Consider the following 26314-nt stretch of genomic DNA (forward strand, 5'->3'; position numbering starts at 1 on the left):
AAAGAGGGCTCTCACATTACCATTCTTGTGCCCAGACACATTTCCCAATATTTATACTGGGCACAAGCACTCAATGGGGAGGGGGGCATAAGAATCCAATGTTCTTTCTTGAAAAGTTAAAAAAAGAAAATGGCGTTGCCAGAGTTGCCAAGAACAACAGAAAAAAAGGAAATGAATGTTGCTTTGCCTATGAGAGACTATGGTACCATGTGTTTCTAGGATATGATTGAATACATTCCTTCGGATGGAATAAGCGCCAGTACTTTAATGGGCAGCCTTTACCATATAATTTCTTCTAGGGAGCTTTTTACAGAGAACACCTTGAAATCTAGGAGTTGCCCCCTGTTTACACTCATCAGGGAGTCCTCAGACTTCATAATGGCTATTATTTTTAATGGTCTTTAACTGGCCGGGTGCATAGCAATAGTGGGTACAGTAGCAGTTGTGCCCAAGCCGTAGACCAGGCGGGACCCAAAGAGCCCTCTGACATGTAGGATACTATTATTATAAACTGTACAGATAGGAAAGACACCCTGTTATATACACTGCTCAAAAAAATAAAGGGACCCTCCAATAACACCTCCTAGATCTGAATGAATGAAATATTCTCATTGAATACTGTGTTCTGTGCAAAGTTGAATGTGAAATCACACAAAAATCATCAATGCAAATCAAATTTATTCACCAATGGAGGCCTGGATTTGGAGTGGAAAAAATTGGCCAAAATTTAAGTGGAAAAACACACTACAGGCTGATCCAACTTTGATGTAATGACCCTAAAACATGTCACAATGAGGCTCAGTAGTGTGTGTGGCCTCCACGTGCCTGTATGACCTCCCTACAACGCCTGGGCATGCACCTGATGAAGTTGCGGATGGTGTCCTGAGGGATCTCCTCCCAGACCTGGACTAAAGCATCTGACAACTCCTGGACAGTCAAGAGTAAGAGGAACTCTGAAAGGAGAAAAAACATCTCTACTAGAGATGAGCAAGTAGTACTCGATCGAGTAGGTATTCGATCGAATACTACGGTATTTGAAATACTCGTACTCGATCGAGTACCACTCGCTATTCGAATGCAAAAGTTCGATGCAGAACCAGCATTGATTGGCCGAATGCTATACAGTCGGCCAATCAACGCTGGTTCTTCTCCTACCTTTAGAAGTCTTCTCCTTGCAGCTTCCCCGTGGCGTCTTCCGGCTCTTCATTCACTCTGCCAGGCATCGGGCCTGGGCAGAGCCATCTGTGCATATCCGCTTGTAGTGCGGGCATGCGCAGTCGGCTCTGCCCAGGCCCGATGCCTGGCAGAGTGAATGAAGAGCCGGAAGATGCCGCGGGGACGCTGCAAGGAGAAGACTTCTCGGAGGATCCAGCCCGACCCTCAGTCGTGGACTTGGTAAGTATAATTTGATCGAACGTTGCCTACCCCTGAAACGAGCATTTTCCCCCCATAGAGTATAATAGGATTCGATATTCGATTTGAGTAGTCGAATATTGAGGGGCTACTCGAAACGAATATCGAACCTTGGACATTTTACTGTTCGCTCATCTCTAATCTCTACCCAAAAGCACTGTATGTATATGCAACTCCAGAGCAAGTGAATAAAGTTGGCATTAGAGCTCTGATATCTGACATCTTGAGCGGGCCCATCTACTTATTTTTTGCAAATGGACTGGAGATCACTGGGCAGAAATTTATGTAAGAAACTGCAGTATTTGGGTAAATACATTATAGGCGTTACCTTGCACTGCAGATAGACTGGTATAAGATACCCAAGGTTAATGATCATAATCCTGTTTCACAGGGGTGTTTTTTACTTATGGGGGGATGTTTAGGGAGTGAATCTTGGACGTTTGATGGGTTTGTTTAGTTCAAGTACAAACCCAGGTTAAATGTGTTCATAACTGGAAGGCAGATTTAACCATTTGATATTTTTTATTAAGACATTTCACCATTTTCTGTGCGCCTTTTATCTACCTCATTATTCAACGACTGAATTTAATAAAAACTCATATGCAATGTTCATTAGATTTTATGGTTTAGTATTTATTATATTCACTTAGTTTTAATAAACGGGAACATCTGCATCAGTGCAAGGATCACTCTGACCTTCCTGTAAACTAGCACATTTACCTTCTCATTGTGAAACTATTCACCAGGCTGAAAAGGGGATGTAAATTTGATTGGGGTCTCCTCGGAGCGAACTCTTTGGCTTATTCAGAAAAATTTTCTCGGGTATTATTAAAAATAGAAAATTTCACAAAAACTGATCCGAAATGAATATGGCATGGCTGGATGCTCGGATAACAAGACGTAATAATATCCTTTCATCTATTTTACTACAAGAAAGAAATGCATTTCACAAAGGTTACGCTGACCACAACTTTGTGAATAGAAAATAACAAAGGGGTTCCATTTTACTACATAATAATTTATCTTGGATACATAAGGGGCGTCACATCCCGATAGTAGTAAAATTCCTATCGGAGATATCATACAATTCTAGGCACCATCAATTGGTGAAGGATTAAATGCCCTATAGAAAAGTTTAATCTGCATGTTCTCCATCTACAGTATTCCTAAATCCTGCCCTCAGCAATGGGGTGTCTACTGGGCCTGCATGGAGGAACATGGGATATAGAGTGATTCAAGAAGGATGGTGCAAAAGCAGCAAATAACTGAAAACCGAGGCAATACTAGCTTATTGCCCACAGCACTGCCAAATGTGAAATGTGCTTACATAGTGTGACATACGACGGCAATATCGGCAGCAAACCTTTTTGTATGTTGGGGCTGTTGTGACAGTACAGAAAATTTTTCACGATAAATTTGGTAAATGTGCTCCATAGAGAAACTGCATTTCACATTAGGTAAAGCAATTTGAAGCCACAGAGTGTTTATGTCATGGGAAAAATTTGGGCCACCCAAAGTTTTCAGTGGCAAAAGAGGACAGAATACCAGCTTTGTACGAGAATATTCCTAGAAAGTTGACCAGGCTGAAGTGTTGTGACTTTTCATGAATTTGTAGGGCTGATTGAAGAGGAAACATTCATATAAGAGGCTGATGTTCAGGGATGAGGCAACCTTTCACCTTGGTGGGAAGGTCAATCACCATAACCTTAGAATATGGGACTCAGAAAAACCATGTGCCTATTTTGAGCACATGAGGGACTCACCCAAAGTGAACATGTTCTCTCAGTCTCTGGGGAAAACCTGGTCCAAAGGTTTTGTCATTGTTGCACTTGATAAAGGGAATCATCCCCGAAACGCGTTGTACCCTGTACTTTGTTATAAAGAGACGTGGTTTAGCGAGTGACTTGGGATTATTTAATTCCAGAGAGCGCAATCGATCCGGTTGTTTGGGTTGTCATATTCTGTGTAATGAGCAGGCACAGAGTTTATAGTCTATTGTTAAAAAAAATGAGCATTGGATTGAGTATGTTGGAAAGGATTCGCCAATGCTTCACTGGCCTCCACGTTTGCCAGACCTTTCCTCTTACTGTGAGTCCTTATCAAGGTTTCAATGCTCCCTCAACCACAGGATCTAAACAACCTGAAACAGTAGAGTCCATATCCAAGGATATGCTGTCACCTGCCTGGACAGAACTGGAATATCTCCGAGATCTACTGCGTCACCAATGGAAATCATGTAGGACATTGGTAGCGTATAGAGATAAGCGAGTACTGTTCGGATCAGCCGATCCGATCATCACTCGTATAGAAATGAATGGACGTAGCCGGCACGCGGGGGGTTAAGCGGCCGGCCGCCGTCAAAGCGGAAGAACCAGGTGCATCCATTCATTTCTATGGAGCGTGCTGTTCGGACCGGCTGATCCGAACAGTACTCGCTCATCTCTAGTAGCGTATAATAAAACTAGGATAGATAGTGTCTTCTCATGTTAATAAATTTGTGTTGTGTTCTCTTGGTTGCGAATACCAAGGTAATTTTTCCCCATTCTTTTGGAATCCCCCTGTGTTATTGAGGTATTATTCCCAATGAAATCAGTTTCAATTATTTTTTTCCTTTTGTACCAGAACTCACTGGCATATGGAGAATGTAGTATGATCATATGGGTGAAGTATTATTCCTTTTGTACTACTCAAGACTTGTAAGAAGATATAATATAAGATAGTATTTTGGCAGCAGATTTTGAAGTTGAATCCGCCACAAAATCCACCTGCCAAAATGGCTCCCATTGACTCCCATTCCTTCCATTGACTTCAATGGGAGCTACTCTCTTATTTTTTTTTTACCGCTAGCTAGTAGTGGAAAAAAGAAGTGGCATGCCGTTTTTTTATTGCTGTGACGCGAGACTCCCTCCCGATCTGGAGCAGAATGCTGCAACAGGATGCTGGTGTACTGCATCGGCTTTCTGTCGTGGCGAGCTGCGTGGTATGTTCACACACAGAATCAATTTTCCACCGTCTGAACATACCCTAATACAGACATTTGTGTGACACCTAACAGTCTTCCTTCCAATTTCCCATTTGGACTATCCACAAGGCAGGATTTTGGTACAGCTTTTTTTGTCGTACCCCCACCCTAATCCACGTAATCAATGGAGGACCCAGCAATCAGACACTTAATAAGGGGATAAGTGCTCATATTGGCACAACCCCTTTGAGTAATCTGGCTATTGTTCTAATTCAATGACACAATGTGAAAAGAGCCTTTAATTATTTTTTCCTATAAAAATGTTAACTATTTCAATGATGTATTTATTTATCGACCCAACTTCGCCACTTTTCTGGTGCATGGTCCTCTGATATATTGATGAACTGGACAAACTTGATAATTTAGGTATACCTCGTGTCGTGCCCTTCACCACATTCACTAGATGTCTATAAATACACATGTAGTGAAACTGATCTTTCCCCTTTTCAATACATCTAAAGCCCAAAATTGTTCTAGCATGCCAATGTAACATATAGCATAGATAGATAGATAGATAGATAGATAGATAGATAGATAGATAGATAGATAGAATTAGATAGATAGATAGATAGATAGATAGATAGATAGATAGATAGATAGATAGATAGGAGATAGAGAGATAGGAGATAGATGATAGATAGATAGATAGATAGATAGATAGATAGATAGGAGATAGAGAGATAGATGATAGATAGATTAGATAGATAGGAGATAGATGATAGATAGAAGAAGATGATAGATAGATAGATAGATAGATAGATAGATAGGAGATAGATAGATAGATAGATAGATAGATAGATAGATAGATAGATAGGAGATAGATAGATAGATAGATAGATAGATAGATAGATGATAAATAGGAAATAGATAGATAGATAGATAGATAGATAGATAGATAGATAGATAGATAGGAGATAGATAGATAGATAGATAGATAGATAGATAGATAGATAGATAGATAGATGATAAATAGGAAATAGATAGATAGATAGATAGATAGATAGGAGATAGATAGATAGATAGATAGATAGATAGATAGATGATAAATAGGAAATAGATAGATAGATAGATAGATAGATAGATAGATAGATAGATAGATAGATTTAAAGACTCTCATACGGACATGGTATTCTAAAGTCTTGAATGTAATTGTGCAATTGAACACCTTCCTCAAGGAATGTAGCTCATGTTTTGTGTACAAGGCCCCAGACTGGAAGGTGTTAATCTTTAGGCTTCAGTTCTTCTGCATTTAAGCTTAGCTGTTTCATAGATTAACACCTTGTAGTGAATCAGGGCCAGCAGCTTTATTACAATCCTTTTCGACATTTCTATACACAAATTTCAAAAGCTACTTAGTTCAAATTTCATGTTAAATAGTTATAAAGAATTCCGCCATCAACCTATCCCCCCCCCCTCAACACAATGCAGACAAGGAACTGCAGTGACACCATCAACAGTAGAAATTCCATCTTACGTAACTATATCTATTCCATTTTCTACTGTTTTTTTTGTTGTTGTTGATTTGGGGGTTTTCTTTCATAGGGCTTTGAAATGATAAATTTAGGCTGACACACAAGTCAGATATGGAGAATATTCCTTCATAAGAAAAATACAAAGTCTATGGTAGAATAAAGAAAAGAGAAGGAAATGGTTGGGGAAGGTGTTTAGTCCTATAGAAAAACATGGAAAAACTTTCTTCCAGTAAATAATGCCAGCTTAGCTTCTTAGCATTTGGATAGTTGCCCTATGGTCAGTTAAAGGAGTATTCCATGCAAAAAATCTTTTTTTAAAAAAAAAAAAAAAGTCTGTTAGTGCTAGTAATGAGTTAATAAGTGCACCCATATACCTTTAGCAGTGTATTCAGTGATTTCTGGGGGTCTCTGGTTGCTGCTGCATCCTCTGCATTTGTTTATGTGATGTAACTTCCTGTGTAAATTTCACACTCCAGCAGCATTATACAGTATGTGCAAAGTGGATGGGATTCTAGCGAATCCCATGCCCACTTTGCAGTAAAAACCGCCTTGTTGCCACTGCGGTTTTTCCCGCCGTGCTTTATTTGCTGCGGGATATCCCGTGGGGCCTTGCCTCAAACTTTTTTTTTTTTTTTTTTTTTTAGGTATATAGCAGATAAGCCTGGGAGCCTTCAGTAATCTCCCAGCTGTCAGAATAATGGATCGCCACCTTCACATCTCATTCCGGGGGACAAAATGGTGCCTCAGTCAGCCTTGGCCGAGTCCTCAAGAGTGTTAATGTCTGTGATCAGTTGAGGCACTGATTGCGGGCATTGCCAACAGGTCTCCATTGTACAATACAATGGTGGCCTCTCAGGTCCTGAGAAGAATATGCAAATCTGTCTTCCATGATGTAAATAGGAAAACAGTGCCTCAGTTATGCAGCCCACTAGGGGGCACTCCCTTTTACATCATGCCCGACCTTAGGGAGAGACCACCATGTAGGTGTGTGGAGACTTATTAAGCCATAGGCGCGCCACTGTGAGGGATCATGGGAAGAATATGCAAATCTGTCTTCCATAATGTAAATAGGAAGACAGTGCCTCAGCATGATGTTAAAAGGAGCGCCCCCTAGTGGGCTGCATGACTGAGGCACTGTCTTCCTATTGACATCATGGAAGACAGATTTGCATATTCTTCCCATGATCCCTCACAGTGGAGCGCCTATGGCCTACTAAGACTCCACACGCCTACATGGTGGTCTCTCCCTAAGGAGTGACGATATCCTCTCAGGTCCTGAGGGATCGCCACATTCAAACACCCAATAGCTGCCGTAATAGTACGGTAAATGTTGGGAAAGGGTTAAATACACCCCCATCCAAATAAACACAAAACAAGAGGAGGCGCTGTTCTAGTGTAAACAAAAACCAGAGGCAAATAATGTACATGGAACGACTATCGTGTAGAAATAATGCGAGACACTTGAAACCAATCTTTGTCACAATTCATAATGTCAATTTAATGCAACAAAAGGATTTGTCATAACATATTAGGATTTATCTACTTACCTAACATTCAATGAAAAAAAAAATAAAAAAATAAAACTGAAAATTTTTGTTACAAAAAGTAAAAAAAAAATTAAATATGTGAACGCTCCAGTGCAGGATAACTTATCTTCTACATTACCTTTCCCACTTGGCTAGAACTTACAAATGGTTTATTGTTATGTCTCCATCCTACAGAATGGAGAACGCGGGTAAGACCTGAATACCTTGATTACCTTTACATCTGTAATTCTTTACAGTATTTTCTATGAAAAGGACACATATCCTCTCGATTTCACATTTCTACAGATAATATGTTTCTTTGGGACATATTAAAAATATCCTGCATTGTGTATTTATAATGCTTTGGATAGATGCCAATGGGAAAAGCTACAGCTGCCATTTTATTGTGTATGTTTCCTATCGATTAGTAAAGAATAGAGATGAGCGGAAAGTAAAATGTTCGAGGTTCGATATTAGTTTCGAGTAGCCCCAAAATATTCGACTACTTGAATCGAATATCGAACCCTATTATAGTCTATGGGGGGAAAATGCTCGTTTCAGGGGTAGGCAACATTCGATCAAATTACACTTACTAAGTCCACGAGTGAGGGTTGGATTGGATCTTCCGAGAAGTCTTCTCCGTGCAGCGTCCCCGCGGCGTCTTCCGGCTTTGAATTCACTCTGCCAGGCATCGGGCCTGGGCACAGCCGACTGCGCATGTCCGCACTAGCCATATCACAATAGACAAGAAATTTCTGGCACTAAAAATTGACTTCTAAAAAACGTTTCGGTCCCACAGTTCAACAGTACATTGGATGTAAGGAGGTAAACAGGTATAGAGTGGAAGCCCTGTGGTCACGTCGGAGGAAAGTGTCATGAAACGGTTTTTTTTGGTGGATGCTTATTTTGTGGACTCAATAAATTTATAATGTTTGGAAGTCAATTTTGGGTGCCAGAAATTTCTTGTCTACTGTTATAATACTCTTCAGTTGAGAAAACATAAAACAGATTTACACACCTCTCCTGGGCTCCAGCACATCCTCTTCTGGCCTTCTGAATAAAATAAGGGACCGCTGAGATTAGCACAGTCACAGGCCTCACTGGTCGTAGGTCATCATTCAGGAGGCTAGAAGAGGCACTGGAGCACAGGAGAGGTGTGTAATAGTGCTTGGCAGGTTTACTCACTTTCCCTGGGACTCTGCTTATTATAATTTATGGTCTACCTACTGGGCAAACTTCACAAAACACATCCACAAGGGGGCCACACGGTGGCTCAGTGGTTAGCACTGCAGCCTTGCAGCACTGGAGTCCTTGGTTCGAATCCTGGCAAGGGCAAAAAAAACATCTGCAAGGAGTTTGTATGTTCTCCCCGTGTTTGCGTGGATTTCCATCCCATACTCCAAAGACATACTGATAGGGAAAAAAATGTACATTGTGAGCCCTAGATAACACATCCACAAGGTTCTCTAAATACATACTCTCCCCAAGTAGGTTCTCGAGCCTCACCTCAGTATTCATATGTATCAGTGGATTGCCAGGTCAGATTATAATGGGGCACATGTGCAGTTACTAGACCCCCTTACAGATTAAGGCCCTGGGCAGCCACATATTATGATCTACCCCTGGATGAGATAGCTGCATACTCAACCAAGGGGAGAAGAAAAACTGGGCAAGCTGGGACCCAATGCAAAATCTGTATAGGGAACCCTACTTGACTTGTGCCATTCAGAAAAGTGGTATATGGTATGTGTTATGGGTGTGGGCCCTGGCAAATATACACAAAGTTTTGATGTAACGACATGTAAAATTAGTGGACTCAACAAAACTTTACATCGTATGTCTAACTTTAAAAAAAAATAATAAATAAATAAATAAATTGTGCACCCTATAGTAAGTGCTAATACAACTTTGCTGTTACCTTTGACATATCATAAGTTACTTTAATTTACTTTTTTTTTTATAACATATATAGCAAATATTGCTTTCTTAATTGCTTGTCCACTTCATTAAGGTTAGACAAGTAGCTCGAGTATTGTAACATGAGAAACTATGAACCCTTGTGTTCACTTTTATCTCGAGAATCAGCAGAATGCCATAAGCAAACATCGTCTTATCACACAATAAAAAACGGCTTTGTACATATCTATATGTTATCAGCCATGAAAGCTTAAGCTGCTGATCTTTATTACCCGCTTATTCTAACAGATAACAACTATAAAGATAACGCCGAGGTGACAATTATGAAAATAATTTGCATAAGTTATATTAACCCCTTCCCACAACAAATTTTTGATTTTTCATTGAACGCTCTGCATTCCAGAATCAGAATTTATTTTTCTGCTCAACTGATCGTGGCATCCGAACAGTTAAATTGTCAGAATCAGAATAAGCCGCAATGCCAAAAGCTGCTGGTGGGCGTCTGCGGTAGAATGTCAGCTCTTGAGCCCTTTCCATAACCACCATATATGTACCGTATATACTCGAGTATAAGCCGACCCGAATATAAGCCGAGGCCCCTAATTTTACCACAAAAAACTGGGAAAACTTATTGACTCGAGTATAAGCCGAGGGGGGGAAATGCAGCAGCTACTGGAAAATTTCAAAAATTAAAATGGTCGGAGTTTTTGGGTGCAGTAGTTACTGGGTGCTGGGGAAGGGGAGGGGGTGTTTTGGTTGTCTGTCTGCCCCTTCCCTGAGCTTGAGGACTTTTTTTTACCCCCACTTGGAATTCAGTCTGGCTGAATATAGGGGATCTGCAGTGCTCCTATTAACCCCTTCCCGACAGAAGAGGAGCACCGCAGATCCCCTATATTCAGTAGACCGGGCACTGTCAGACACAGGGATACCTAATGTGTATGTGTGTCACAGTCATTTTCTACTTTTATATGTATTCTAAGGAAAGGAGGGATTTACAACTTTTATTTTTTTATTTTTTTTAAAGCTTCTTTTTTTCCCCATTATTTTATGGGAGATTCTATAAGCTCAGGGGGGCTTTTTCAGCACAAAAACTGCACTGAAAATTCGGCTTATACTCAAGTATATACGGTAGGTCACTCCATGCTCTTCTATGTATTTTGGATACTTATCGATTAACTATTTGTAGCCATTCTATTCAGGCTTATTTTAGGAATTGATAATATCCATCCTCATGGTGTTCTCTTTGTGGTTAAGGGAGAAAAAAATAGATAAGATAAATAGACAGATAAGTCCACTTGTTGCGCCCCCCATTTCCGGTTGATCAGTGGGAAAATATTTTGATTTAGTCACCATTCGCATGGATTTATCTCCATCCTGCTTAGGGACTCTGCTTGGCAGTCTATGGAGGATTGAAAGAGATGAGATGATATTTGTGCTGACAAGGTCTGAAGGTTTTTCCACATGATAATTGAGATGTGCCACTGTTTTCACATTTTCAGGAAAAACCTACGTAAGTGCCCCTTCTATTATTGATCTGGAAGGTCTTAGGACTTCCAAATGGTCACTACAAGTGACCCGGCATGCGTGTTGATGAGGGAAGCTCAGCTGGAGGGAAGCCATGTGGCTGGAGAGCTCCCGAAGGAGGACAGGAGCCCATAATACTGCCTCAGTATTGCCCAGAAGTGGAGGAAACTTGTAGTGTAGACACCGGAACCAGGAGAAGGGGCTCCGAAAATCTGGAACCCCAACTGCAGGCACTCTTCAGCACCTTTTGTATGACCCCTAACAGGGACAGGAAAAGCACCGAGAGGTGGGAAGGGGCTTCCGCTGTGTTCTTTTATGTTCCTACTAGAGTCGGAGGGGAATCAACCTCTATCGGTGCCATCATGGAAAACATTTTGGGGTAATATCTAGTCAAAGTTTGCAGTCCTATATTCTTCTGTTATCTACCTACTACTACCAAATGTATATTAACGGAAAGTTGGGAAGAGGTGGATGGGAATCTATCTGTAGGATCAATGTATACAGAGTCTACACTCACCGGCCACTTTATTAGGTACACCATGCTAGTAACGGGTTGGACCCCCTTTTGCCTTCAGAACTGCCTCAATTCTTCATGGCATAGATTCAACAAGGTGCTGGAAGCATTCCTCAGAGATTTTGGTCCATATTGACATGATGGCATCACACAGTTGCCGCAGATTTGTCGGCTGCACATCCATGATGCGAATCTCCCGTTCCACCACATCCCAAAGATGCTCTATTGGATTGAGATCTGGTGACTGTGGAGGCCATTGGAGTACAGTGAACTCATTGTCATGATCAAGAAACCAGTCTGAGATGATTCCAGCTTCATGACATGGCGCATTATTCTGCTGAAAGTAGCCATCAGATAATATCCAAGAAAGAAGAAAATTTCAGCTCACCGTATCCACGTATATAAGGAGCCTCAAGGGAGCCCGGCTAGCCATCAGATGTTGGGTACATTGTGGTCATAAAGGGATGGACATGGTCAGCAACAATACTCAGGTAGGCTTTGGCGTTGCAACGATGCTCAATTGGTACCAAGGGGCCCAAAGAGTGCCAAGAAAATATTCCCCACACCATGACACCACCACCACCAGCCTGAACCGTTGATACAAGGCAGGATGGATCCATGCTTTCATGTTGTTGACGCCAAATTCTGACCCTACCATCCGAATGTCACAGCAGAAATCGAGACTCATCAGACCAGGCAACGTTTTTCCAATCTTCAATTGTCCAATTTCGATGAGCTTGTGCAAATTGTAGCCTCAGTTTCCTGTTCTTAGCTGAAAGGAGTGGCACCCGGTGTGGTCTTCTGCTGCTGTAGCCCATCTGCCCAAAGTTGGACGTACTGTGTGTTCAGAGATGCTCTTCTGGCTACCTTGGTTGTAACGGGTGGCTATTTGAGTCACTGTTGCCTTTCTATCAGCTCGAACCAGTCTGGCCATTCTCCTCTGACCTCTGGCATCAACAACGCATTTCCGCCCACAGAACTGCCGCTCACTGGATGTTTTTTCTTTTTCGGACCATTCTCTGTAAACCCTAGAGATGGTTGTGCATGAAAATCCCAGTAGATCAGCAGTTTCTGAAATACTCAGACCAGCCCTTCTGGCACCAACAACCATGCCACGTTCAAAGGCACTCAAATCACCTTTCTTCCCCATACTGATGCTCGGTTTGAACTGCAGGAGATTGTCTTGACCATGTCTACATGCCTAAATGCACTGAGTTGCCGCCATGTGATTGGCTGATTAGAAATTAAGTGTTAACGAGCAGTTGGACAGGTGTACCTAATAAACTGGCCGGTGAGTGTATAATAAAGGTGAGACATAAGTCTCCATTGGAGCTGTAAACACAACTTGGTAGGCAAAGTTTGCAAAGTTTCTGCTTTTTATTGGTCACCATATTTGTATCTATATTTGATGCCCTGAAGCTCCAGGGCCCAGTACCAATGTTTCACCTGCACCCCAAAAGCTGCACCCCTGCATAACAGAGAGAGAGAGAAAGTACTGCAATACATACAACTAGCTTGAATACATCATTTATTAGGAATTAGTGGCTTTTTCAATGAACTGAGCGAGTTTCACGTCTTTCTTGGTCAATTTCCTACAATCGTGTGTCGTCAGAGTTATTTGAACCTATAAAAGAAGAAAGAACATCAATTTAAGATGACTCTCGGCATACAATAAACACACCCATAGACATATATTACCTGAAAGTACAACTCCCATTTTATTTTTTTGAAAAATCTATGGCATACATGTAACCCATTTACCGTATATACTCGAGTATAAGCCGACCCCCCTAATTTTACCACAAAAAACTGTGAAAACTTATTGACTCGAGTATAAGCCGAGGGGGGGAAATGCAGCAGCTACTGGAAAATTTCAAAAATTAAAATGGTTTTTGGAAGCAGTAGTTGCTGGGTGCTGGGGAAGGGGAGGGGGTGTTTTGGTTGTCTGTCTGCCCCTTCCCTGAGCTTGAGGACCGTTTTTCTTTCTTCCTCCACTTGGAATTCAGCCTGGCTGAATATAGGGGATCTGCAGTGCTCCTATTAACCCCTTCCTGACGGAACAGGGGCACTGCAGATCCCCTATATTCATTAGACCGGGCACTGTCAGACACAGGGATACCTAATGTGTGTGTGTTTCATAGTCATTTTCTACTTTCATAGGTATTCTAGGGAAAGGAGGGAGTTAGAACTTTTATTTCTTTTTTCTTTTATTTTATAATTTATTATTTTTCTCATTATTATAAGCAGAGGGGGGCTTTTTCAGCACAAAAACTGTGCTTAAAAATTCGGCTTATACTCGAGTATATACGGTAACTTACTTTTAATACAAAATCCTTCCTAGCAACCCTCAAACTGAGCTGTTACATTGGAAGTCTCTACACATTTCTATTGCCAGTATGTAGAGCTGTAGCATTTGCCAAAAGCGAATGGTAACTTCAAATGGCTTCATCTCAGGTTTTAGGATCCCCAGCATTAGACCCCACTGATCAGACCATTAACTTTAATTCATGGTACTCTATTAAATGGTCAATAACTTGTCAGACAACGTAGTCTTATTTAATACAGCATGTGATTGTAAACCAAAATGTGGACAAAAGTAGCGTACTTCCGTTAAAGATGTTGCTGTTTTCTGACTGAAAAACCTAAAATGTAGATTTTCTGCCTCTAGATGTCTCTTAACTAATTTACAGTTCACTCGCTGTTACTAGGGATCGCTCATCCATAGATTCTATTAAGCAAGAAATTACAGGGAGTGGAAGGAGGAGGACTGGTCTCTTCACACAGTGAATACAGAGGGGGAGGGGCTGTTCTTCCTCACAGCACATCTGCAGACAGCTTTCTCTGTGCACTGGACTGAATATTCTCACAGTTTACTACGTAAGAAAAGTCTATTTATGTACTTTTACATACTTCGGCCTGTTTGTTTTTACTCTTGGTGTGGTTTCACACGCAGCCTTTTTGCAATTTTTTTTTGCAACTTTTTAACATATGTTGTCACAAAATTATGTAAAACACTACAACGAGACTTTTTTGCAGTGTTTATTGCTTTTGAAGTTTTGTTCCATAATATGATCAAGGTATGGTGTTTTTTTTCTTGCTCTGTTATCGCACAGGAATTATAGGATTAGAAATGTAAGTTCAGAGTGTTAAAGAAAAAGCCAAAAAAATTTTCTTTTTAAATATAGCCTAAAAGTTCCCCCAAACTGTCAGTGACTGTAAAGATTCATTTACAGAGAATATGTAATTTTAATTGATAGTCAGACACTGCAATGTATCTACACTGTTGGCACCAGCGTACACGTCAGGTGATAAATACGCTGAATGATCACTGGACTAAGCCCGTTGTAAATTAGTATATGGAAAATATCACCCTTAGGTACTTTGTGTAAAGCTGTTTAGCTGGTGTAGCTCAAAGTGGGAACATAACACTTTTTGATAGCTTTTTATAAGGTTTTTTTTCGGTGGCCAACAGACATTTAAAAAATGGTTATTTTTCTACGCTGCTCACCACGCGGAGAAAATAACATTACAGTTGTATAGCTGGGGTCATTACAGACATAGTAATACTCAATGAGTGAGCTAAAGAGATATTCCCATCTCAAGGATTATAGGCAGAGTTGTAGCTTATGCTAGACAGAGCTGACCTGTCCAAACAGATCCTACAAACCAGGTACTGTGCCACCTGTTGGTGTTACCAGAGCGAGAGTCTGGCAGCCAGGCTCCTGTATAGGCAGGGAGCAGTTTCTTATGTTTAGTTAGTTCTCAGCCAAGAAGGCTTTTGTTTTTTGTTTGTTTGTACCTTTGCAAAAGCAGTTTATACACCTCAAGTGAAATAAACGCTGAACTTGAGTTTAACCCAAGTTGTATATGTAGTAATTTGTTACGGCCTACTAGAAATATACCAAAGTCAGACCTGTGGGCCTTCAATAGGGTCTGGGCTGGCATGTAAAGGTTGCACCCACTGATCTCATTCACAGGGGTGCTAATGTCTAAAAGAGGGAGTCCTTTCCATCCAAAATCTTTTCAAGTTACAGTAATTATTGACCATAGCATGTAAAGAAGGGGAAGCAGTATTTTTCTGATTCTGGGTACGAGGAACAGGTTCAGAATGCCAGATGCGTCAAAATAAGGCCCGGTTCACATCTGCGTTCGGTAATCCGTTCGGGGAGTCTGCATAGTGACCCCTGGACGGAATACCGAATACATTGACAGTGAAAGCACATGGACCCCATAGACTATAATGGGGTCCGTGTGCCTTCTGCTCGGTACCCGCACACATCATGTGGAGAGGAAAGTACTTTTCTGTCCGCATGTTCCATGTGGACACCGTACGGAAAACACACGGACTCCATTATAGTCTATAGGGTCCGTGTGCTTTCATTGCTCACAACTTGTCAATGCATTCAGCATTCTGGTGGGTTCCCCTTGCGGACTCCCTGAATGGATTACCAAACGCAGATGTGAACCAGGCCTAAGGCCCATTAGTGACTAACGTAGAAAGTCTATACACCAGTCACTACTGGGTTAAAGTGTAAAATAGAAGTATATTACAAGCATTTGTCTTGCAGCACTTTAGTATTTTATGTAACCAGCAGATTGGAACCATATTTAGTATTACATTTCAGTGCACAATGATGGTTTTATTCGTTAAAGCTAATTAATGAGACGAAGGAAGAAGCAATTACATCACAAGTAATGAAATAAGGGAAACAAGGGGAGTGGTTGCGATTCTGCCCATTCTGGCATGACATACGTACTGTCACGTTTCCAGGATACAGCAGAGGTCCCGCTTCTGGCCGACTACAGTAACGTCCGCAGGAGCCTTGACGTTTATATTACACATCGAGCTGCCAGCAGGGAACACTGTGTCAGTGTACGAAGCGATCAACGCAGTTGCTATGCTGCCCGCGATCGAACATACTGATAATGCACTTGTGACAAATTCGTTCTGACACTTGACAACTATTCCTGTGTTGCAGCTTTGCATGTGCCAGCGCGGGACCTTGTAGGTCTGAGCAGCGAAAGTCTTAGCAGGAAGCCTTATTCCCATCTGAGTAACAAAACCCCGTAAAGTGATACCCTGAAAAAAAAACGCACCAGTGGTTTAAGCTCAGGTGATGGAATAAAAATGTAATGAATTACCTTGTTGTACACATTAAACCATTCTGGGTGGTGATTCATTTTCTCTGCTTGCAGGGCTACACGAGTCATAAATCCAAAGGCCTTTAGGAAAAGAAACAAAAATTATACAGACGTTAGGCCAACACAGAAACTCTGTTAATGGGAAGGTTTTCTGGTATAACCGATAGGTAGGCAGGGTTTTTTTTTTTTGTTTTGTTTTTTTACTTTCTAGAGACATTTTCTCAGATGTGAAGACCGTTCTGAACTCTCTTTCCAGAATAGGCGAGTTAATACAAGATAAATGGTTTTCACGTGCGGTGCTGAAAGAGTTTAGGGTTGTAATGTATATTTAAGGGCGTAATATAATGGCCACGGCTATGAAACGCTGCTAAAATATACAATATTGTTAAAGAATTAAAGGGAAATTCCACCTCTGGAGTCATTAACTATAAACCAAAGGGCTCCTTTTACAGAGACTTTCCCTATACTCAGTAATGGGTGGTGCAGAGCAGCTGCAAGCATGAGAAACCTGAACTAGAATACGATCTTAAGGTTAAATGTCTCATGAGGAACACTGACCCCCCCCCCCCCCCATAGGAGACATCAGGAAGAGATGCTATGTAACCCCTCGTTCACATCTGCTTTGGTATTCTGTCCGCATGGGGACTCCCCAAATGGAATACCAAATGCAATTGCAAGCGGTGTGCAGGAAAAGCACACGGACCCCATAGACTATAATGGGGTCCGTGTGCTTGCCGACAGATCTCCGCACAGAAAATGTGGACAGGAAAGTAGTTCACAATCTACTTTCCTGTCCGCATGATTCGTGCGGGCAGCACGCAGCAAGCACATGGACCCCATTATAGTCTATGGGGTCCGTGTGCTTTTACTGCAAACCGCTTGCAATTGTGTTTGGTAGTCCGTTTGGGGGGTACCCATGTGGACTCGGCCGGACGGAATACCAACGCAGATGTAAACGAGGGGTTACATGGTCGGCCTTTCATGTACAATATAGTCAGATGCAGCTTGACTCAGTGATATCTGCAGGTTACCTGGGGTTAGGGAAGGGGTTTACAACATCCGCCTCTTCACTCTTCTAATTTGGGACTGGGCAATTTTGCCTTTTTTTTTTTTTTTTAAAGCTTAGGGGGATTCTTGATTTTAATCTCAATTTTCTAAATAAAAAAATTCAGGGAGCTTGCAAGAGAGTACTCATGTATATGTCTTTTTTATGTAGATTGTGATCCCCATATAGGGCTCACAATCTACATTTTTCCCTATCAGTATGTCTTTGGAGTATGGAGGGAAATCCACATAAACATGGGGAGAACATACAAGCTCCTTACAGATGTTGTCCTTGGCAGGATCCGAACCCAGGACTCCAGTGCTGCGGTGCTAACCACTGAGCCACCGTGCTGCCCCTTCATATATATGTCTGATGTAGGCTTCCTTGTCTTGTCACCCATTAAGGACTACAGTGAAGAAGTTGACTAAATTTACTTGCAGCAGTTAGAGAAGGCCTAACTATACTCCGTGAGTCCGTGAGTCAGTCCGCCATTCTCCTCTCTCCCAGCAAATAGTTATAAATCTTTACACAAATATACGGAAATGTTCATACACAAATTTCTCTCCAATATAACACCTCCGTACAGCTTTATATTCATCTCCAAATGCCAACCATAACACAACTTCAACACTCCATGTGACCTCCTCTCTTCTACTCGGCCTACTCTCTCATCTCATAGACTTTTCTCAGGTATTCTAGACTATAGACTGTCCAAGACAAGATAAGAAAAAAAACTCACTTCATCAAACAAATATATAATCTACCGTAACCCTCACTGCATGGCAGACATATTGGTGCAGGTCCAGCAGGCCAGAGCAGGCCCCATCATTTCAACAGCTGCAGACGACTGTCTTTTAGTTTTATGGTAGATGCCTAAACTATTGAACTTCATGGCGATCTAATACTGATGAATTGTTAGAAAAACATAAGGGGGTGCTCTATGCCGATACCCTGGAAAACAAGTGGCCCATAAGGGGGCATTCACATGGAGGAATTTGGCGCTGATTCTGGCACGATAACTGGTGGCAGAATCAGCGCTGAAAAAAAAGACTCCCATTGAGTTCAATGAGTTCCGTTTTCCACGCGGAACCCATTGAAATAAATGGGAGGCTTTTTGTCCCATTGATGTCAATGGGTTCCGCGCGGAAAACGGAACCTATTGAAGTCAATGGGAGTCTTTTTGTCAGCGCTGATTCTGGCATGAGTTATCGTGCCAGAATCAGCGCCAACTTCCTCCATGTCACCTTATGGGCCACTTGTTTTCTAGGATATCACCATTCAGCACCCCCTTATGTTTTTCTTAGCTTGCTTCAGTCCTGTGATTCAGATCCTTTGTCTATATTGGTCTAAAAGAGGTTAGTATTGCAGTCTATGGTAAAAATCCCTATAAAACTTTTGAAGTCTTCCATTGGCAGGCCTTATAGAGAACCTCCAACAAGTCCTTTACATCATTTAATAGGCGCTGATCCACTGGTTCCAGCACAGTTGGAATGTTTACTCTAGCCCCGAACATTCCTGAGCAATCAATTCTCTTAGTATTGGTGTCATATGTTATTTGTGCGCTGTACTGTCAGAAGGGCGGTGCCAGTCAGGAGCAGACAAGGGTTGTGATTCGGAGGTCAGAATCACGCCCCCTGCCTGACACTTCCCACATCTTCCCATACCTAAACCAATGTGCTTGGAGCTCAGGAATTGTGAGGGCTAAAGAGAAAATTCCAACTGCACTGGAATCAGTGGAGCGCCACCTGTGCTAAGAACTTGAATTGGTGGAAGTGGTGAAAGGTCCTAAATTTGATATCTTGGCTGTCACAATAAGTGGTGGGTAGTTGAGGGCCCAGATCTCCGAGACAGGACAATGAGGCCCTATCAAGAATTAATACTTGTGACTAGAGATGAGCGAGTAGTATTCGATCGAGTAGGTATTCGATTGAATACTACGGTGTTTGAAATATTCGTACTCGATCAAATACTACTAGCTATTCGCAGTAAATATGCAATTCAGAACCAGCGTTGATTGGACGAATGCTATAAAGTGTATAGCATTCGGCCAATCAACGCTGGTTCTGCAGCAGGCTCGTCCTTGCTAGTCAGGAGAGCTGGCAGCTTGCTGTTATGAGGGAGCTTACTTTTTCTCATAGGAATGCATTGACCAGCGTTGATTGGCCGATTGCTATACAGTGTACAGCATTCGGCCAATCAATGCTGGTTCTGCCGGAGGCTCGTCTGTGAGGAGGTGGAGTCTAAGATCGGACCACAGCAGTCTCCATTGTGGTCCTGTTTAGACTCTGCCTCCTCACAGACGAGCCTCCGGCAGAACCAGCATTGATTGGCCGAATGCTGTACACTGGCCAATCACCACTGGTCAATGCATTCCTATGACGAAAAAGTAAGCTCCCTCGTAACCACAAGCTGCTAGCTCTCCTGACTAGAAAGGACGAGCCTGCTGCAGAACCAGCATTGATTTACCGCAGACTTGGGAGAGCTGGCAGCTTGCGGTTACGAGGGAGCTTACTTTTTATTAGCACAACTGCAAGCGCTGTGCAGTTAAAGCGCACCGACCCCATAGACTATAATGGGGTCCGTGTGCTTTAACTGCACAGCGCTCCTCCTAAACACTCTCCTCCTGCTACTCGTGGACTTGGGGACTCTCCTTTAGTCGAATAGTGGTTTCCCCTGAAACGAGCATTTTTACCATAGACTATAATGGGATTCCATATTTGATCAAGTAGTCAAATTTTGAGGCTCTACTCGAAAGGACTATCGAATCTCGAATATTTCACTCCTTGCTCATCTATACTTGTGACCAGAAATATACGCTTCTTATGGTCAAGGAAAGACAATTAAGTTTGTAGGTAGGGCCATGTGATATTATTTGCTGTATATTATTGTTGGGAGTATTTGGTTTTTCATATTTGGGTTGTACCCTTTGCCCATACATCATGGATCACCACCTAGTTGTGTAGTTTTATCGGTGTATGTATTGCTTGGATGTTTTATATGATTTGTGAATATATTCTATGTTGGTTATATTTGTATAGTTCTATTATGTGATATATTGTATTTGTCTCCAATTCTATAAACTGTCACAACATTCAAAACAAATAGAAAAAACCTAATATAAAGTCTGTATTCAGGCTGGGAGTAACCCTTTGGAGACCAGGGATAGGCTATTAAGTCTACCCCGTGCCTGAATGTTTGCTTACATTTGCACAGCTGCTCACTATAGCTGCACACATTTAATTGGTTCTTTATTGAAAATGAGTCTTTTCCCACATGATAGCTACGAGCAAATAGTGTGTAATGGCAGATAATGATTTCATGCCTCCGCGTGTGGAGAACTCACAAACACTTTAGGCAGAAATGAATCAAGAGCCAATTTGCCAGAGAAGACGAAGGAAGGGGGGGTCACAAGTGATCCCAATGAAGTTTGTCATTTGTGTCAGCAATTGAAATGTTTTCCTCAATGAGACAAAACCGATCCATAGGCCACTGGGGAGTGCAGGCCGCTCATTCACCGGGTACGGCACTCCGATTCTGGTAAAGAGGATTCAGAAGAGACCGATCTCTTAGGGGAGTGGATTTTTTTTTCTTTTTCCATGAAGTCCAAAATAGTGAGAAACGCGTCGAACATGAAAAGGAGGAATTATAAAAAAAACACCAGGAGCAATTTTATCAGATGTTTCTGAATTAAAATCAAACTTAACATTGTATTCTCATTATCTACCACAATATACAAATATATATATATATATATATATATATATATATATATATATATATATATATATTCTATATAGTTTCTATATAATATATGCATATATACATATATATATGTATATATATATACACATATATATATATATATATATATATATATATATATATAAATTATAAGTGGATCAATCAAATATATATTAGAATTTTGCTTACTTGCATTTAGATCTAGTATCCATGGTAGGCTCACGCTCAGTACTCTGAATTTCTATGGTTCTGTACTGTATGGTTAAGATATGAGATCAAAGGCATGCAGAGGTACAGATAGTCCAAAAAATGTATTCTGAATCATAGATTTATTTATTAGTAATTAGAAATTAGTAATTAGAAATGACTAATAAATAGAGATGAGCGAGTACTGTTCGGATCAGCCGATCCGAACAGCACGCTCCATAGAAATGAATGGAAGCACCTGGTACTTCCGCTTTGATGGCGGCCGGCCGCTTAACCCCCCGTGTGCCGGCTACGTCCATTCATTTCTATGCGAGCGTGCTGTTCGGATCGGCTGATCCGAACAGTACTCGCTCATCTCTACTAATAAAGACTGGGAAGACTAAAATATCAACGTAGCCTGTCTCTAGCCAATTTCCCAAATCAAAAATAAAATTTAAATCAAATAAAATGGAACCAATATTATCACTGGATTCCGCCTGTGAACATAATGCGTGGCTAGCCACGAGAGTGCACCGACATCCCGTCACGGCGTTCCGCTTCGGATTAGGCCCGAATGAATGGGCCTAATTGGGAGGGAGTCTCACGCTGAGGAGACCACAGGAAGAAGGGGTAAGTCCGCTACTAGCTAGTGGAAAAAAGAAGCGGGCGGCTCCCATTGAAGTCAATGGGAGCCGTTTTCGGCAGCGGATTTTGAGGTGGATTCCGCGTCAAAATTTGCTGTCAAAAAACTACACGTGAACTATCCCTTAAGAGAACTTTGTGTAATAATTAGTGTAGTATTCGATCGAATACCTCGCCCGCATAGGAATCCGTGTAATCAGCCGGACACCAAGGAGTTAAACACTTCGAAGATTCCATGCATTTAACCCCTTAGTGTTCGGCCGATTACACGCATTCCTATGCGGGCGAGGTATTCGATCCAATACTATTCGCTCAACACTAGTAATAATATTATATTTTGTGCATGCAAGTGACCAGGTGAAAATTACAGAGATGACCACTAAAGCGCAGTTATATCACACACACATATATATATTATATATTTATACTGTATATATATATATACACAGTATAAATATATATATATATATATATATATATATATATATATATATATATACACACACACACACACACACACACAGTGATAGATAGATAGATAGATAGATAGATAGATAGATAGATAGATAGATAGATAGATAGATAGGAGATAGATAGATCTTATATAACGCAGACAATTCAATATACAGAAACACACTACATGGACGACTCCAGATCCTGTCATCTCCATGGATAGGAAGGAGACCTGCAATCCCATCCCACTGCTGTGCTGTTCAAGGCAACAGCTAATAAGTGGTAACTTTAAAGGGATTATCCCAAATTGATAACCCTTTCGAAATGAAAGGCACCTCAAGAACCAACTGTTGACCTCCTGTCCTTCTATACCCATACACGACCTACTAGACCACTAGAGAGGACATTTGGAATTACGCCGTGCCCATTGACGTGCATTGGCAATGGTGTAATACATAGGAAAGAGAATCTTATTTTTAGAACACTTAAGATAACTCTCGTTTATCAAAGGCCTTAAAGAAAATCTACGGGCAGGTTTGAGAACGAGGCTTCATCTATCTTAGCTACGTCTTCTCATTCCCTAAAGACTCGGCACATAAAATCTTTAACCAAATCTGGATTAAAAAAATAAAAAATAGTTTTCACCTTGATAGTAACCTCTCATGTCTATGTATAGTGTGCATAGGAAAGGAACATCTTGTACTACGTAAACGCTTAAGAACATATCCGAGAACTTGCACAACATTGAGCGTTCTATGAAGTATTTCAATAAGTATCGTTCAAACATTAAAAAAAAAGGGGGGGGAGACAAGTCCAAGTATGGAAAAAAAACACACAACTTGGAAGTAATTTCTGCCGTGCAATCTCCATTAAACTCCTAAATACTTCCCCCGTCATTACATTAATTGAACAGTATTGTATCTGAGCAACCTTATGTATTTAAAGGTCTGCAACCTTCTTACTCGCTACGATACAATTGGTGATAAAAGGAAATGACATTTATGTTACACTATGTAATCTTGTTTTTATTCCTCATCAGGCAGGGTATTTATTCACGTCTTGAAATCTGATCACTAATTTGGTCTAATTGGTGAAACTATCTTACTATCAATTAAAGTAATTTTCAGCTTCCGGCTGCAAAACCTATGTTAATTTTGGCAGACGTCTGTGCTTCTTCAATGTTAATTAGCGATAATGAAAATTATCAAACAGTTTTGCAGAGTAATATTATTGTCAAACACATTTATGTCACACGGCATCAGCTCAAGGTTTAGTAAGATCACGTTTGTTTGTGGGCTTATAGCCTAGGTAATTGCGTTCTTTAAGACGAAGGTAAGGACGGCGGTTCAGAAAATAGGCGAGAGTCCCCCCCTATCACCCCTACAGTAACATGTAGAACTAAGAAAATCAGATTAGATCATCAGTAATCGTGAAATAGTTTAGAACATAAATTATATATATATATATATATATATATATATATATATATATATACACACATTTTTTTATTTTTTTATTTTATTTTTATTTTATTTTTATTTTATTTATTTATTTTTCAGATAGTGCCTTAACTATAATGGCGGTTTCCCTATATCTTTAAGAGAGAAAAAAAAAAAACCCCTTTGTTCCCACATCACTTTTTTTTAGCTGTGTTTTGCTATGTTTTAGTAGTTCACACTACTGTTGAATTCCGTCATGAAGGTGTTCGTTAAAAAAAAAACAAAAAAAAAAACGGGCATCTATCATAACAGACGTTAACGGACACTAACTAATGTTAATGGTTCCGTTTTTTTTAATGGATCAATTTAAAAAAAAATTTTATACCCTCCGTTTTTTTTTGCTTTGTTTCTGCTTTCTGAGCATGTGCAGAAAAAAACGGACACAAAATAACGGCTATCAGTTACTGCCCGTTATAAGGCCGTTGCCCATAGACTTCAATGTTAAAAAAAAATAACGGACACTTGCCGTCCGTCAAGAATCCGTTTTTTCAAATGGACACACAAGTCCTGCATGTAGGATTTTTTGCCCGCTGGAAAAAAAATGGACTTCTGACGGATTGGGTGTAAACAGACACAAGATAAAATCCCATTGAAATGAATGGAAATTTTAACGTATTATTGACGGTTCAGCTGGAGTCCGTTGCTAAAATCTTGTAATGGACAATAGCGATGGACACTGCTGACGGTCACCAATTGTAGTGTGAACGCCCCCTTAGACCAACTGGGTTTTCTGGGACTTATTGATTGATAGCTCATCAATTGAAGATCAGCAGGGGTACAACACCTGAGACCACCGCTGATCAGCTATTTGAAGCAAGAGCAGAGCTTACCCCAATGTTGTGACCTCTTCAAAGATCTCATAGGCAAGAATCCAGGGTGCTGGACACCCACTGTTCTTCAATTGATAGTTTATCCCAAGTATCGGTCATCAGTTTATAAGCCTGGGAAACCCCTTTAGGCTAAGGCCGTACACTACAGAAGAAGAACTTTTTTTTGTTGCAGATTTTGCTCTGGATTGAGGGCCTGTAGATTCTGCACACACATTGGTCGCCATAGTTGGTGCCCCAGCTAGTCCCATAAATCCTAAGGATGTGTTCCAATCTGGTGGGCACATTCATGCTGTGTGTGGATGAGCATTATTCTGCTAAAAATGCCAGTCGGGAGCCCTGCTATCGAAGACAACACATGTGGCCACATAATGTCATGCCTTATCACTGAGCTGTTAGAGTCTCTCAGATCACTGCTATGGGTGACTGCGATGGCTCTATCAAATTGATCATCACATGAGCAGTTAGGGTTGTCCATCACTGCACAGCAGCCATCAGATCCCAAACAGAACCTTGTCGGTAAAGATTATATAGTTCTAGTCTGGAACGGTGCAGGTTTTTGCAAACAAAGGAGATGATGGCTGTCTGTCAAAGATGGGATATATAGAGTGTGCCATGACACCAAATATCCTTATGTGCCTGGTAATGGTTAGGGGAGAGACGAATGTGTGAAATTAAGTGGCCATCTGTGTATGGATGGTGGACAAAAACTTTTGGAGCTTCTCATGCTTGGTGGATCAAACAATTCTCTCTACTGGTGGTAGGACACGGATGTCTGGTACCTGTTCACCTCACATAACCATTGCTCCCAACATGTCCTAAACAGGTGTCATGACCTAATTGTTTGTATATGTTGGTGTGTGTGTTTATTGGGGATTTGATCCGGGCTCCTGTGTTCTGCTGGTGGTTTCTTTGCCACTGGACCATTGGTTTGGGTATTTGGTGTCAGTCCTCTGAGCATACTTGAGGTTTCAGGAATCGAACCTCAGGTGCTAATTATTGCCATCATCCTATGGGAGGTTTCTGGGGCCTTTATAAGGAAGAGGGCTGGCTCCACTAGTTGCTGGTTTTTGTGGTCCCAACCTAAAATTCGTGGCCCTGGAAGGAGGAGTGTTTTGCTTGTGCTTCAACTGTCTAGGAAAGAGTTTGAGTGTTGTTTGTGTGTGAGTTTGGTTTGTCCCTCCACACTTCTACTCTGCCCTGTCCTTCACTTCGGTTTGCTTGGCACTATCTCGTTGTTTGAGGTGGGTTCCAGTTTGTTTTGCCCCAGTCCTGTGTTTACCCTTTCCTCACCTCTCCACTGTCCCTCTCCACATTTTCTCTGGTTTTGTATTGTGATGTGCTGCGTGTCCATTGTCCAGCACATCCCATCCTGTTTATTTGTCTGCAGC

At 41.2% G+C, this 26314-nt stretch overlaps 1 protein-coding gene across 1 annotated transcript in view; it reads right to left on the reverse strand.

Moving 5' to 3' along the window:
• Positions 1–12899: 12899 nt before the first annotated feature.
• The window catches only part of PCBD2 (pterin-4 alpha-carbinolamine dehydratase 2), a 95544-nt gene continuing 82129 nt past the window's right edge, over positions 12900–26314 (reverse strand). The window contains exons 3-4 of the mRNA XM_075275053.1: positions 16531–16611; positions 12900–13012 (exon numbers count right to left, since the gene is read on the reverse strand). Of these exons, the coding sequence (XP_075131154.1) occupies positions 12920–13012; positions 16531–16611 (174 nt within the window). The 3' untranslated portion in view covers positions 12900–12919. The remainder of the gene's footprint in view (positions 13013–16530; positions 16612–26314) is intronic.

The sequence above is a fragment of the Leptodactylus fuscus genome, chromosome 5, assembly GCF_031893055.1.
Source record: "Leptodactylus fuscus isolate aLepFus1 chromosome 5, aLepFus1.hap2, whole genome shotgun sequence".
Taxonomy (NCBI): Eukaryota; Metazoa; Chordata; class Amphibia; order Anura; family Leptodactylidae; genus Leptodactylus; species Leptodactylus fuscus.